At 33.9% G+C, this 17,140-nt stretch overlaps 1 protein-coding gene across 6 annotated transcripts in view; it reads left to right on the top strand.

Annotated features, from left to right (window-relative positions):
* The window catches only part of pnut (septin 7-like protein pnut), a 185,731-nt gene that overhangs the window by 40,382 nt on the left and 128,209 nt on the right, over positions 1-17,140 (top strand). For 3 of the 6 annotated variants that reach the window (XM_085946436.1, XM_085946435.1, XM_085946434.1), the window contains exon 1: positions 5,400-6,294. The exons of the other annotated variants lie outside the window; for them this stretch is intronic. In XM_085946436.1, the coding sequence (XP_085802562.1) occupies positions 6,016-6,294 (279 nt within the window). In that variant the 5' untranslated portion in view covers positions 5,400-6,015. Of the gene's footprint in view, positions 1-5,399; positions 6,295-17,140 lie in introns of those variants that run through there. 6 annotated transcript variants of the gene reach the window in all.

Genomic DNA, 17,140 nt, shown 5'->3' with positions numbered 1-17,140 from the left:
TTCACCGTTGTAATCAAGGTCTATGTATGTGTCATATATAATGTAAATATCGATTGGTCTATTCTAGACTCCAGAAGGGAATGTCGTAGGTAGGGCCGTCATAAGGGTATCCTTATTCTTGAATGGCCCCACCAAACCACACCTCCCCGCACCACACCCGGTTTTAAACGGGCGTATCAAGGTATCTTTCGATATGTCGGCCTTAGACCTAGGTAGCTACTTACAATAGGCGACATTTTTAATATAGGCGAAAAATGAAATCCTGTTATTTTATATTTTTCATTTACGTATAATGACATACTCGCTTCCCATCTTTTTCTTCTCGCGTCGTCCACCAACATCGCGATCTTTGCTCTATTATCTGCTACCCGGAACAGTTCGGTGGGGCTGCACTTTTACCAATCACGGAGGTTATTAAGCAATAATAGCGTATTATATCTTGAAAGACCTTATTTTATTAAATATTTACTAATTAAGTGGGTGGGTAGGTACATAATAGGTTATTACACTTATTACTTAATTGTTTTGTATTAAAAAACAAATTATAGTAAACATATAAAGCAAAGACTGAAACTACAGCACATCAATGAGAATGTTTACGTCTCTAGGGAGCGCATTGATTAGTCTCACAGCCAATTGTTATTCGGACCTGATAAATCTAACTCGAGCAAACAGTTTTGATGACCCAGAAGACATAAAATAACTTCCTTTTTCAGTATATAAAGTACAACATAAATTCAAATAGTAGACGTGACCAACGAGCTTCGAGCGAGTGCGGAGTGAATATGCCTTGAAGAAAAATAGTCGGAAAATACTCTTAAAATAACATTATATAAACTTATATAAACACATACAACATTATATAAACTTATACCTACTCATTATATAAAATTAAGAGAAACATTATATAAATTTTTCATAAACGATATTTTTTTACCTCTGGGATCCAGATATCTGATATTACCTACTCATCATACATTGGATAATTCCGATCATTATTAAGATAATACGAATTTACTAATTGATATTACATAATAAAAAAAATTACCAATTCCCGTTGTCGCAAAACTGTCGAATGTTCTCCCATTTGGAAGACGTGCCTATGTAAGACAATGGCTTACCGATCGAATTTAAATTATTTCCATTTAATTATTTCAAGCTGTTAGTTCAACACACTGGTACAGTTCAGAGTATCGTACCTTCATTGCATACCTATCGATCGCCAGAAGTGTTGTATTATTCATGAAAATAAATATAAGTGTTTACACCCAGAGTGGTGAGGCGGTGTGCGTTAACCTGCCGCCAGTGCGATTGGAATTTAATGCATTTCCATTATTTGCATTTCCATCGCGCAAAGATGCACTTTGCACGTTCGAGTGGTAATTCTATTCCAACGTGCAAACACTTGAGGCGATACCTCTACCTAGCAGAGGCACCTAGCGGAAAAATATGAAGCTTGCAATTTGAGACAATTTTATGATAATTTACAATTATTTTAAAGTGTTAATTAATACATATGTATCTAAAAACATTAAAAAGAAAAATATTTTTTTTATTCTAGGTCAAAATAAGGTTACAATTATTGTAAAAACATAAAACATGTTATAAAATGTGAATTTGTCAAAGGATCCCATTTAGTTTATTAAGTTTTCTAACAGTTTTTTTGACTAATTCATAGTTTTAGTATTTATTTTTAAAAACATCGATTTTTATAAAAATATAAATGTGTATAAGTAACTTGAAATTCTTTTTTATTTATATCAAACCGAGCTTCAATACTTTAATATTGGGATCATACCTAAATAAGATTTCATTTAAATAAAAAGGATTTCATTTTATTTTTCCGCTAGGTGCTTCTGGTTCTAGTAGGTAGAGGTATCGCATTAAATAAAATTTTACGCGTCTCTCTTTCTCTCTGTAATCTCTGCTGCCATATCGAGTCGATTTAATAAAATATACCTATTATATGGGTATTAGCTATATCGAAGAGCTCGGTGTGTCAATATTTATGGTTTTCGTTAACCAGACCCAAGTATTTTCGAATTCCCAACTATAGACTTTTCCTGTTTTAAAATCAATAGAATTTTCTTAATTTTGTATTGAGCTTGACATTTAAAAATAATCTGATTGTGTCCCGCATTATCCTGTGTTTATTATTTCAATATTATTCTATTCAACGCTATCATACTGGATTTCGTGTATCAAAATCATTATGCACCTCTATTTTACCACGTTTTTATTAGCTCGTATTCTTGTCAGTACATATTTTCCTATATATATATCGATTCCTAGCAACTAAATTATTAATATCTACGTGCGTTACTATGGAAATCAATATGAAATGTCAAAATGACATTTCAGTATTCTATATTTATTCAGTATTTCTATCAAGTACAAAAAAAGTATTAATTAATACATAGAATTGTCAAGTTTATATGATTCAACGGAAGATTTAAAAATGTGGTATATAAAAAGTTCTTTTTATCTTGTAATTATTTACGTTTAAATTTCTCAGTGTAAAAAAAAGATTTCATTGAAAGTACCTGCCTATTTTCTTTTTGTAAAGTTTGACACGTAAATATCGCTTATATCTTAATTGATTTTTTTTTAATTCTTATTCACACTGAAAATGACAATGTAATTTTATTTGCATTCGAGTTTTAGATAGCTGATTTCATGAATTAATACTTTAATAATTATGTAGGTACTAAAACATTTGTGAAACCGCACAGTATCGATTTCTGTCTTAGCCGTTTACCAGATACACTTACAAAATCTATATATTATTAGTGGACATGTTAACAAGAGTAGATAAAATACACTAACGCTAAAATGTATTGATCTCCGTGACTACAACGAAAGTGGCGTTTTCAATGAAATTAATCTGTTGACGTAATAATGATTTTTTGAAGAAAAAAAAACATGTAGGTTCGTTTTCGAGGGCCCATTTATTTTTCACTTAAGAATTAAGTTAATGATCAAATAACTTGAATCAATTTTGCAAATGTCTTTCATCTTGTATTTCTACTTTACTCATCGCAAAGTATATCAGTAATTTGAACATCTATTGTTTTGCAAGCCGTAAAAGGAGATCGTGATTATTCAGATACTGTTATTTACTCTGAAAATATTCAATGTTATATTGGCTTATTAATATTTATTTTATATGGTTCGGTTTCATTTCAGATTCATAAGACGTGTTGTTCACAATGGGTTGCCATGTGTAATAATAATAATCAATAATGCTTCTTACGCACTGTCGACTGGTCTCCGGCAACCAGTGTGGCTGGTCATCGCAACCACGTTTGTTTATTATGTCTCGTGGTTGCTGTCAACCTGGTTGCCGGCGACTTGACGAGAGTGCTTAGGGTTGGGGGGGGACTAATAATCATTTGTATTTTTGCTAAGTAACTGACGATACAAGGTATGGAAACTCCCTTCCTTGTACAGTGGAATCGAATATCTACTGTGATTTCTCACAAGAAAAATAGTTATTTGTACGTTACTCTGGAAAATGATTATTGTTTACGTTTGAACTCTTCGTAATTATTATTATTAAATTTATTTATTGCAGAATTGCTATAAATATACATTTAACATAAAATATGGAATAGTTATGCACTAAACCAACATAAATTTATTATTGCACGAACTGAAATGTGCATGGAATTGACAAGAGGTCGCAATAGTGTGGGAATGTATTTTTATTAAGATTTTATTTGTTTACATTAATCATGTGTTTTTATCTCCAATATTTGCCGTTAGAGGCTAATGCTCTTGAAGTATATGTATATCTATTTTATATTTACAATAGTTACATACTTCTACGTATTTTGTAGATGTGTAGTATCATAATTATCCATCTATGTACATTACCATTATCGTCATCAGCCTCGTATCACTTCTCTCAATCACTAGTTCTTCTTTGTCTCGTAATTCGCTGAATTTGATGAGTTTGTCGCACCAGCGGGTTTTAGGGCAGCCCTGTGGTCCTTTTATCCCCCATGTGTACCACAGACTATTGCCTATTGCCATTTAATCAGCTTGCCTCTATCACATCGCTTAGTCATGTGTCCTTCCTTAGCCATTAGTTTATTTTGTAGTCTTTTCGGGTTATGCCCAACATGCACCTTTCCATACAAAGTTGTGCTACTCGTTGTTTTTGGGTTTTTTTAGTGGGGAGGGGGAGTCACATGATTTGTGTGTATTAGAAAACTCACCAGAGCAGTATTCATTACATACAAAACAAGTATACTTACAATTCAAATTAATTTATTTCTTGTCCTAGAATAAAAAAGAAAGTATGTAATAGTTTCTCATTAATTCCTAGCATACATACATTTCCGCCACGAATGTTAATAAAACTCCACGCGATATCGAACACACACTAAATTATTTGGGTGCTGGGAATGTAGTAGCGGAGAAAGTAAATGTGGGGACGGGTTTTAGTTTCAGAAACGACCGTGGTGACGTAAAAGACGCATTGTTAAATCCGGCTTCTTACCTTTACTTACATTTTCATTTTATTATAAATACCTATAATATGATTATAGTTCTTAGTTATCTACAATACCTACATTCGTTTGTCTTCCCAGTTTATTCCAGTGCTTACGTGTTTTGTGTTGCAACGTATCTAATTTAGCTGTGAATTTATTTACAGGAATGTTAATATTTTCATTGTTCGTATTGTGACAGATAATAATTCTTTAAGTGTATGTAGTTGCTCGTGTGAAGCAGTGATGGTGCATTATTTCTATTTTGACAGTTTAATCATGGCCGGCGCTCCCGTTTCCGCTCCTTTGGTGAATGTTGTCTAACAAAACAATACAACAAAGCGAGAAAGCCAATTTGCACCGTCACCAGATTCGATCCCGGCTCCCTCGGCAATAAAACGGGCGCCCGGGTGGCAATATACACACCAATCCAATTTCCCATTGCGTAGGGTGTATGAGAAAAACTTATTTTATTACTTTTATAACAGGTGTATCTTTATACGACACGAAAATGATTGTGTTTATACGATACACGACTGGCATCGATCATTTGAGTGTGTATGTGGTTTCAAATGTATTTTTTTTCTAGCCTACACATTTTTAATTGATGGTCATGAAACAAAACACCGTTTGTATTTCAAATGTGAATACAATTATTTCAGTATGTAATAATTAAGACTTAAGTCACGTACGAATATGGATGTAAGGAAATGTTTATAATAGTGATTTACATGTATGCACCCTTATATGTAATTTATTATTATAGCTTGCCGTACCGCGTATGACGTTATATGCAACTGCACAGTGCACTTCGATCGACTATCAGATCTCCGCTGGGGGTTCTGCAAATGCGAGGGGCGGGGTGAGAGGACGATCGCAGCTGTTTCGTTTTCACGCCGCTGTCTCATACTGTCTAGTGAGCTCGCCGTGGTTGCACGCTTGATTCGTTCCTCGCTGTGTGATATCAGAAAGCCGCGTGCTATCAAAACGTCTTCCGTCTGACGTGGGCCCAAAGCACGCGATTGCTTATTAGCCATCTGTCTGATAATACGGTGATACAGTAACAAACACGCGAAAATTATTTGTTGAACGCTATAAACTAGCGTAATTGAAACATACGCAACAGATTTGTAAGATAAAAAAGTAACCGGCTTTGTTTATTTTTACGGCCGAGCGAGCAGTGTGCGAAAGTGTGAGTGCTCCTTGCGAAGTTTCGAATACGAAAAAGCTCGTTCTGTAAAGCTTTGTGAATCATCGCCCTGAATTAAGCGCCGCATGAAAACAAGTGAAGCGGGGTGATTGATCGCCGGCGATACTTTTGTTCCGCTCTTTAATTAATTAATTATTTCTGTGTGCTTTATGAAATACAGCGTAACCGTTTGATTGTTGTCTTTTCTCGCGATTTATTTTTTGAAAAAAGTTTAGTGCCGGAGGAGCGTTGGATCTTCCGGGGTGGTGCAGCACCGTAGACTGTCGTCGTTCGGCTGACAGATCCCCTGCCGAGTCAGGAGACGGAGATGATATGAACGGAAACGGGGTGAACGGTCGTCTGGGGAGCAGCGGCTCTCCAGGCAGCTACATGTACACGATGGGCGGAGGGCTCTTGGGCAGGGCCAAGGCTGTTCCTCCCCCTACCCTGCCGAGGCATTCCTCGGCGTCCTTCAACGCGGGGAATGGCCTATCTATCTCTACTACAACAGGGGTTAGAGACCGGGCCGATCTGGCGGGAGGATCCTGCAGGCTTGCCAGTCTCGAGAGATTAGCTCTCAGACAGAGACTCATAGATCAACCAGATTCCACGGTAAGTTTTTTTAAAGAACAGTCTATAAACGTGATGTGTAAAAACACTTTTTAAGATTTCATTTGTATTCTCAATATTGTGTTTTTAGATATCTTTCAATAGGTATTAAGTATAAAAGTTTTACATTTTCTCATTGACATTTAAAAGGAAAATATTATGGATAAGGTTAATGAATGATATTTGCGGCGTGTTGTTGAAAAGACCATTCTTTTTGAAGTTTTATAGCGGTGACCGTGAAAGACCCTCAAATTTACTTGATGACGTCAATTCGTGTTACAAAAGCTTCGAGTTGTTTTTGATTAGGGCGGGAAACAACCCCACATTTTGTAAAACTTCATTTATTTGTAACCCCCCCCCCTTTCCCCTGTGTCCCGTCTTTCTATTTCGTTTTCGGTCACCTATAACAACGTGACTGTCAAGCAAGAAGCGATCGAATTACAAACAATTTTGACAATTGCCTATTAAACATTTTTTTTTCATTTGGAATCGAATTGGTCCATAAAGATAAACGAAGTTTTCGCAGTGCGTGACGACTGAAATACTGTGGAAATAAAAGCATTAGCTACGGAGATACAACAGTGTTATTTTTTTTACGTCTTTTATATACCTAGGTATGTAATAATAAAAATAAAAAGAAATTCGTGTTATTGCTTGCCGTTGATATTAACAATTTGTAATTCTAGATTTTTTAAAAGAAAATTTATTGCCTTTATTGGCAGTTAATAATATTTTCGTGGTAAATACCATTATAATAATAATTGAGTGTGCAAAAGATAAAAGGGGTACTTAAGCGTGAAAAAAAAACTTCGAAGAATATGTCAACAAATATTATATCTATTTATAGGTCGCCCATGATGACCGAGCGGTAACGTGTCAGCTTATAATGTCGTAGGTTCCGGGTTCGGTGCTTGGACCCAGGGTATGTAGGTACTTAATATGTTGTTCAAGCGGCCAACACCCATTTCTCGTAAAATAATCACCCTTTAATACAACCCATGTGAAGGCCCATATTAGATCCCCTTTGGATTGAAGATGGTGTTTGCATAATATGCACATTATATTATAATATAGGTAAGTATAAAGTCTTATATTGGCTTTCATGAATAGTTTATTAGTATTTTTTATTATTTATTTCTTTTTTCCTTTCGCTCATAGTTGTAATCAGTAATGTGATATATTTTTTATATCCGATTACAGTCATGTTAAGGTCATTGTCACTTAAAACGTATTTCCTTTAAAATTTAAAAGAAAAGAAATACGTCGAAGAAAAAGATTAGTTATATGGTTTCGCTGTACCTTCCCATTATGAATATAGCGTGAAAATATTGCTAAAACAGTTTGTAGGTATGTTCAGTAGTTTAGCCGTAGCCACATTCCTCGCGTCGAACAAGTGACGAGGACGTATCTTTTTGCAAAGCTTCAGACGTCTCGGAGGAAGCTTATCGACCGTACTTTGTAGTACTCGTAGGAAAAGCTTTTTGTGCTTACCTGTGGTATATTATTACTCCATTGTGTTGGTTTTTTTCCAACACTAAGCATTAAACCATTAAACGTAATAGCTATGTATCCAAACGGAAGAATAATATCCATGAATAATACAATACTGAAGATAATAATATTTTATTGTAATAAACTTTTCATAGATAAATGCAGGAGCAAGCGATTAAATATAACATTATCTTTCCTTTTATTCGAAAACGATTAAGCTAGGAGCGACTACTATTTTTTCCAAATTTTTGCGAACCACCAGTTTTCCAATCGCTGTTTACTTTGACGATTTCCAATTAAAATTGCTGGAAAATAAATGAATCAGAAATCTTTTTGTTTAAACTAATAATATCTATCGACCGAGGATGTGGATTAAACTTAAATTCTGATAACTAAGTAGGTACTATTCCATATGAATCGGGTTTCGCCTATCGGCATATTATTCAAGTTCTGTACACTTTATTCTTTAGCAAACTTTAAAGTTAAATACATAATGTAACTAAGTACTTAATTATAATATAATCATATGTAAACTGTCAACTACACACAATTTGAATTGTGTTGTGCTGAATGTGAAAGAAATTTTATCTTTCTTGTATACGTTTACTAATACTCGTAAACATATGCTTATAATGTCGCGGGTCCCCCGGTTCGAATATCGGGTCTGGTAAATTCAACATGTTATTTTTTCACGGTGTGTTTAGACTTAACATTGATTAACTCAACATGACGAGTGGCTAACATTAATTTAAACAAATAAAAAATTAAAAACAAAAATCTATCGATACCACCTCTACAGTTAACTACATGCTAATATCTCAATTGTTTATATGTTTGGATATCGTCTAGTCTCCGTTTCTAGTTTCTAATAATGCTAATCCTAGTCTGCTATTTAATGTACAGCAATTCCTCTTTTTAACATCACACTGGGCACTAACAACACCCAGAGAGGGATGACAAATATATTTTTTTCTTTCTATATCCAGAATCTAGATCGATTCAATTTAGTGCATGGTGCTTGTTTATTTTCTCCAGTCAGATGGAATTTCCAATGGCGTGTCGAGTTGGCATATTGACTTCGTTATTATTTTTGTTAGGAGGACGGAAGAGCGATTCAAGTCCGACCCCTTCACATTTTATTCGCAGCTATTGCTCTCTTTGAGGACTCTCCGAGGAGGAAAGTCGAGAGTCAGCTCGACCGTAAATTCACTCCTCTGCTTATTAATATACATCGCGTTTGCGTGGTATCTTTATTATTCTTTAGTAAGAAATTATTCTAAAGTTAAAAATATATTTTATTAACGTGGATAATTAATTAAGTATAAATAATATACTCGTTTAATGATCCATGTATGCTTACAGATTTTTGTATTTTAGTAGTAGAATAAGAATTATCAAGCTATTAGCAGAGGCTAGGATAACTACTACATAATAATGTTGGCTGACAACCACTATGCATAAGTCTACTACTTACTAGATACCTTCACACTCTGAAGTCCATCGATTCCATTTTTGAGAGAGATTAGTTATGTAGAACCAGTATTAAAAATATCGTATAGTCAATACTCAATAGTGAAACCGGTTTAATCCAATATTTTTGTGGTTTTTAAAATTCACCACGTTTGAAATTGTGTATGTATTTGTGAATTACTTAAAACATACATTACGTTTTTGATCGATAGTTGTACTTACATATAGAACTATGGCCTATTTTACTTTTCATTATAAATAAATACTTAGTATTTTTAATTTTTTGATGGAAAGTTGAAAAAAAATATTTTGAAGCTAATTCTAGAGTTCCTTGATTAGTGTGCATTTTTTTCATTCCGCCACACTCATTACAGTAATTATTTAAATTTTTAAACCTAATATGCGTATGCCGTTACTTTTTATTACCTACTCTAGGCAAGATTTTTTCAAGAGCTATCTAGATAAGTATTTTAAAATTGCCTTTCCCATACTAAGACAGTTCTTGTTTATTTCTCGCTTCCATTATTATAATTATTAGCCAATTGCATCTTACAATAGACATTCAAGAATTTAGCTCGCAGTTAGTAAGTAGTTTATATTTTTGTAGTTAATTAATAAGTGTATCTTTGTAGCGCATTCCTTGAATATCATTATGTTTTTCGGTCCATGACGAATGATGATACGGCCTAATAATTGCCGTCGGGCTGGTACTCGCTTAATCTACAGAATTACGGGATGATGAGACTCGACTTCACCTTTGTTCCTGAGGTTAATGGACCACTAGAGCAGACAATGTGATACTCTCACATGCATGAAATTACGAGATACGTTTAATTAAGTAAACAATTAAGTTGTTGTTGAAACGACGTGTTGTAGTTATAAGGATTAATCATGTTCGGTGAGTTTCTGTTGTTTCGTGGATTATATTTTTTTATCAAGCGTACCAGTGTTAATGGCAAAATTACAAGATCCCCGCCTCCCCCGCTTCATTTTACGAAAAAAACAATTTTGATTTACACTTTTTGTGTCCTTTGATTTTTTTATAAATATTATTACTACAACAAAAAAAATGATAGGTACTATTTACCGAGAGTACTTGATGGATTTTTTTGGAATGGAATGATTTTTTGCGACCTGGTTTTCGCCTTTCGGCATCTTCTACGCATTGGCAAATACACACTGACAATTTACAAAAATATACTTACAGTTAATTATTGTTTGTATAGCAATTCAATGCAATAAACGACGTTAAATATCTTATCATCTCATTTCAACATTAAATTTACTCAGTTTTACTTTATTTAATACTATTTTGAATTGTATCGGCGATATTAAATTATAATAATTCTGTATTATTGTAATAATTTGCAAGTTTATCCACAGCTTATCGGAGTGATCAGAACTGACATGGTTTCATAAGTTTTTATTATAGTCAAAATAAGTATAATATGACGATATACATATTCAATATCTGCATAATTTCCTATCGTCGTGTAAACATTAACTTTTGCAATATCGTATTTGCTGCCTAGTTTGGATTCAGGTGTTTTCTTATCTTATCGTGTACACATATTTTTGAAAATTATATCATGAATGGAAATTTATACATACATATTTATTATTATTTCGTATTTATTTATAGTCAAAAATTAAGGTGGCAGGTGAAGAGTGATTAATTAATTGATTTCACTTATAATAATTTAAGGCTATACTTCAGCTGAGGCATGGTCTAAAAATATCGTGACTACGCGACGCGCAGATTGTGCAAACGACGCGTTAGGAACACAACATAATTTGACATAAAAATTCAACATTCGTCCATTTAATGTTATCTTTATTGTTATATGAGTAATAATAATAATATATTCAAATCAAAATCAAAAATAGAGACCTTTAAACCTTCAAAACTACAAGTGAAATCTATGATCGAAATATTTGTTCGCAATTTTAGTTAATTTATTGTAATTTTTTCTGATATTTTACACATATATCATATTATAAATGGGTTGATAATGATTCATTTCTTTTTTAATGCGGTTGGTAGTTTCCAAGATTGAGTATTAAGTAGATTGATTTTTTGTTGTTGAATAAAAAACATTGTTAGGGTAGATGCACGTTATAGCGTATGTATACGCATACTTGTGGCGCCAGACTTATGTACGTACATACATGCTTTGCCACTGAGTTGTAAAAGTAGTAAGATGTCTATCTAAAAAAACCGTGATTCGAATAGTAAATGCAATCCAAATAATTTATAGCATCCTTTCGATGGCGGAGTCGTATTTCACCAGTCGAAATGCATTCATTATTGTGTTGGCGCAGTCGGAATTGATGGTTTTTCATAGAAGGCCGGTGGTTTGCCGGTCGCGTGCTCGCGCCACCCTCTCCATACCATAGTTTCCCCATGCGATGCTGCTGTCAGTAAAGTTGCTGAGCCGCTACTATGCTACGCTGCGGTGGTAGGTACCCATTGCCAGTTTCCACCCCCGCTGTTTTATTCTCGCCTAGCGACGGGGTGATCATCTACCCCTGCGATTCTCAACAGCTGTTTGTTCCATATAAACAACTGACCGATAAATAAACATTATTATTATGAATAAATAATACGATTTTTTTGGTCAATCTGATATTGTAGCAACAGAATAATCCTTTGTTTTAGGTCACATTTCCGTAATTCATTCATACAAATAGTGATAAGCGTTATATGGTTGATTCATTGATTTTTCTGGGTTCAAATTAAGTATATAATATTCAATGTGAATAATATGATTGTCCATAGAAAATATTATGGATATATTTATCTGTTATGTATGTATGGTATTTCTTATCGATTGAATACATTATGTTTTATTCTATATGTTGTCATTATTTGATACGTTTTAGTAGTTCGCACCAAAATTGTACGCAATTTGGAAAAAATACGCACCTGTATACACGTATATAAAAATCTTGGAACTCAAATCTGAGTTCTGGGCGAGAGATTTTCCGACCCATAGTCAGATGGCAATCCGATAATTCCTATCAAATACGCATCTTGACTTGATTTTAAATTGCGTCATAGATGTGAGTTAGAACACTAGGGTCTATTTTTTCTATTTACAAATTAGCTTTATTCGATCAAGAATGCTATTACGTATTTATCCAGTCTTCAATAAAAACATAAGTAACTTGTAGCTACTTATAGTAAATTCGTTTCATATCTACTTACTTATTTACTGTACTTCAACCTATGTATATTAATTGCCTTTAATTTGTTACCGCCACATAATTGTTGCAGGATTTGCTGATCGCAATTATGAATGAAACATAAATCCCTTGCAAAAATAATCCAAGGCCCATATTGTTTCTAAAAAAAATCTGTCCAAGATCAAAGTCAATAGCTTTTTTTATTAGCTCTTCGTTCCAATTTTCCGTATTCCGAAATCGATACAATAAAATAACAAATTCATCAACACCTATCTATATTTAGAGTTCCCTTATCCGGTTGGGTCCTAGTGCCTCTTACGATTAGATAGTAGATACTTTGCTGATCGAAGATGTTGAATCTTCTTCTGCGGTTCCCCTGTAAAAAATGCTGTTGGCAATTCCAGTTTGACGTAAGTGCCATTTTCATTTGCAAAAAATAAAAACTTACTTTCTTTTTCAGGGTTTGTAAGAAAATTAAAGGTCACGGTCGTTTTTTTGGCCGTCAGTTATATTCGCATCATCCTAGGCTTTATGTGAATAATTATTATTAGACTTGGGAACCATATTCTACGTGAGACCACCCCATAGACTAAATGTACTTGCCCCACCAACTGATTCGCCCTTACGACTGCGCGGACCTTTCCCCTCGTGTTCGTTCCGTTGTAGCACCCTCACTTGTCGGGGCTCACAATTTTCGGGGTTTTAGCTCTTTATACTAAAAGCTGCTTACTATCTTACTCTTCCTAACCCATCGCGCAGTGTGTGTGGTTATGATTCGCGACTGGCCCTGTCAGATATTGCTAAACGCATCCCGACATATTTTATTGATCAATAAAAAATGGGCAAATATAATTTTTGGTAAGGGTCGATTATAATAGGGTTCATCCGAAGTTATTTCTTTCATAATTAATTGCCTGGAAGATAATAATATTTTGAAAAGATGTGCCTAACAATGCCTATATATCTAATATATTTTTATCTAGTAATCAATACCCGACTGCATTATGTGCTTAGATACGATATCATATTGCTTAATTTGTGTTTGGATTAATGTTCATTGCCAACAATATATACATAATGGGCAAATAAAAGTGAACTCCTGACAAATGTAGGCCGGACGGGATGGTTTGGTATTCGGCCAATATTTGACGGAGAAGTAATGAGGGCCAGCTGTTGATTCAACGTTACTTTGATGGTAAAATCATAACATATAGTAATTTACGTTATGTTATTGGAGAGTTTGGCATATGTAATTGAAAAAAAATATACATTCTATTTAGTTGCCATCGAATGAAAGATATTGTCTAATAATTACTTTACCGCTTTCGAATCCTTTTGGTAAATTTTATTGTATTGTGCTCGTAGGCTTTCAAGATTATTAGAGATATAGACGTAGAAAGCTCATCAAAACAATCGGCATCAATTTATTATAACATAATGTACAGTTTTTTCACGGAATGCACCATTAAAAATACATATAAAACTGTTAACCGTCGCATTCAAAGTGCTCTCAATTTCACACTTAATCGTATGTCGGACCGTATCGTATCTCACACGCTCTGTCTATGTCATTTTTGTTTTTTGATGTTCAATTCTGGGGTCATTCGTCACATCTTCTCGTCCATTTTTGAATCTCTTATGCCACACTCACTGAGTTTTTCATACTATCTTCATCACCATTATGTCACTTTCCAACAGTTTTATCTTTTCAGTATCTTTTTTCTATTTTTTATGCTGATTTGCACCCACGGACAATTGGTAATTTCACTTAACTGGCCCCGTCAGCTTTAGGCACATATCTATGTTCGAACATGTTCAAACACGAATATCATTTCGATACAATTATATCATGGGCGACTCTGCGTGTCCACTCCGGGAATTAAGTTGAGTAGTTTAAAGAAAATAATATAAATACCTATGTTAAATATTAAAATTTTTTAGTCGTTTTCCACATTTATATTGTACCTAAATAAAAAAAACTATGATGGCACAGCGAAACCGTTTTATACATTTGGAAAAGTACTTTTCAAAACATGATTCTTTTCATCGATAAATAATAGGAAATAAGTCATTAAACTTAGTTGAGCCCCAACACCAATCCTCTCAAATAACCATCGACACTATCATGACAGTTTTCTTCTCCCCCGCCTCTCTTTCTGTCTACTATCTCTTATTGTTGCCGAATAGAAAATCACAAAATTCAACGGGGCTGAAACAAAACATGCAGTGGAAAATAGCAAACCTTGCGTGAACATGTCGTATCTTACTTAACGATAGTGCTTTGCAGGTTAACACATATTATTGTGCTGATGTTGCTCTAAATATGTTTGTCGTCGCTGTATATTTTTATGCGAAAATATAAATCTAAGTATTCTTATGACTGTCAGTGAATTGTGATACATGGCGTCGTGCGAATATTCAATCCATTGTCGTTATCAAAATGGTTTTGATACGATTTTATCAGTGATAAAGTCACACGTCCTACTGCATGTTTTGTTATCAATATTCTTGTTCACACGTCCCGTTTACCTGCTACCTGCACAATTTATGCGTTGTATGTTAATTTATTAAAAAGAAATTGATTGCTATCTCTGTGATCAGTGAAAATTTATGCTAAACGCTTCGATTCATTTGCTAACAGGCTATTACCACGGCCAATAATTTTCATTTCCAGCGATCATACAAGCAATAATTTAATCAATTAAAGTGTGTTGAAATGCTATAAATGAAACGAAATTTAACTACCAATCATTAATGCATTTCCATATGCCGGAGAAATTCTCATTATTATCAAAATGGAACTAACGAATTTGTTAGCCTACGTTCATCGTTTCTCACAAATTATAATCGTGATATCATATTCTTCGAGGGATTCATTCATATCTATAATAATATAATATATCTGTTTTCATTTGTAATAAGTGCGAAAGTATTTTTTTTTATTCGATAAGTTTGAATATTTAATATCTCCATATATACAAAAGAAAAGAATCTGCAATAATAGTAACTGTTATAAAACTAGATATCAAATACTATCATCATTTCAAACGTTTGGATTAATCAAACGAAGAAGCGCACAAAGCTCTGTAAAATGTAAAATATAAAATATATTATAATATGTAGGTATGTTAAAATTACCAATTTTGCTTTTACCCTCAGATTAAGTTAAAATTAAATAAACGTAATGTACTACACAAAAAATCTACAAAGTAGTTCGCCACATAAGTGAAGAAAAAGCAGGTTAGAATACGCCATGGTGCTATTTTTTGATAACGGAAAATTACCTCGTTTTCAATCGATCTGTGTTTATCAATAAATTGATCAAATATCACAGATAATATTTCCCCTCGATGAGGTAGTTGATTCTGAAGCCGTGGGTGTGAGCTCGAATCTCGCGTCTGTCAAAAATACTGTTATTTTCAATATGTTTGATCCAGGGGGAGAGCTCAACGGGTTGGGCGAATAGATATCAGTGATATCACACATTTCTCATAATATAAAGTTTGTTTATTAAAGCCTCAGACTTTATTAAAAAAAACCTATGAGTACGAGCATAGGTACAATACGTTTTAACATATTAAATTTATTTTGGGAATATGACACGCAATGACTCACGAGGGTAACCGTTTTGACCGGATACACAGCCTGCCTCACACGAAAGGCGTTGACTCCGTACACATAAAAAACATCGAAGAACACATTTTGAAGGGCGGGTCTGGAGACACAGACTTGTACCAGACAACCGAGAATAAACATGTGCCTTGTCTTGTCTATACTGGCTGAAGTATGCACGGAATATCAAATAGGATCTGCTGCAGTGTCATAGATATTATAAACACAATAAATAAATTTGAGATTCCAGTATATTATTATTAATAAGTTCGTCTACGACCTACGTCTACACAGCGTGGACGTTATATTGAAATATTATTTACACGAAGAATTATTGTTGTTATTCGTTTGCCCTACCTAATGGGTATCTACTTGAAGTTTGCAATGCACCAAAAACACACATTGATAACCTATTTTTTGTCGACCACGAGATCGAATCCGCAACCGACTTCAGAGACTAGTATCTGTCAATTAGACGACCGAAAGAATAATGTTCAATTACCTTCTCAGAGATGACATAGATAATAATGTTGTGAATTGGGAGTGAACGTCCTTATTTATATTGTAAATGCACACTCAACGACGTGCTTTCCAGTCCAGCATCTAAACGGCGAATTATTTATGATTTAATAATATTAGGAACATGACTAGATACATATTGTATTTGCTCTGATAGGTATATTGATAATTCGTTCGAAATGTGGATTAGTATACTAACGTTAGAACCTACGTGGCTATTTTTCCCAATTTGTCAATATTAGTAGGTTTAGATTAGCTACGATACAATATTATTTGTTCTAATTAATATAATTGATACGAGTACCATTGTACTATTGTATCATAATATGAAAACCGATTCCAATATAGGTACATTGTACAAAACTAGCATAAGTTAGATATTTCACTTAAGGCTATACGTCAGTTGAGACACGGTCTAAAAAGATCGTGGCTAGGCGATGCGCGGATTGCGGGTCGCGGGTGCAAATGACGCATGTCAAATGAAATATAATTTGTCATATAAATCCAACATGTGTCCATTTAATGTTTATTGTTCTATCAGTAACAATAATAATATATTCATTGACATGTT

Source organism: Rhyacophila brunnea, unplaced genomic scaffold (assembly GCF_057557595.1).
Source record: "Rhyacophila brunnea isolate RB1 unplaced genomic scaffold, BYU_Rbru_1.0 scaffold_2, whole genome shotgun sequence".
Taxonomy (NCBI): Eukaryota; Metazoa; Arthropoda; class Insecta; order Trichoptera; family Rhyacophilidae; genus Rhyacophila; species Rhyacophila brunnea.
Note: the sequence above shows the minus strand (reverse complement) of the source record. Positions and strands in the feature narration are given on the sequence as shown.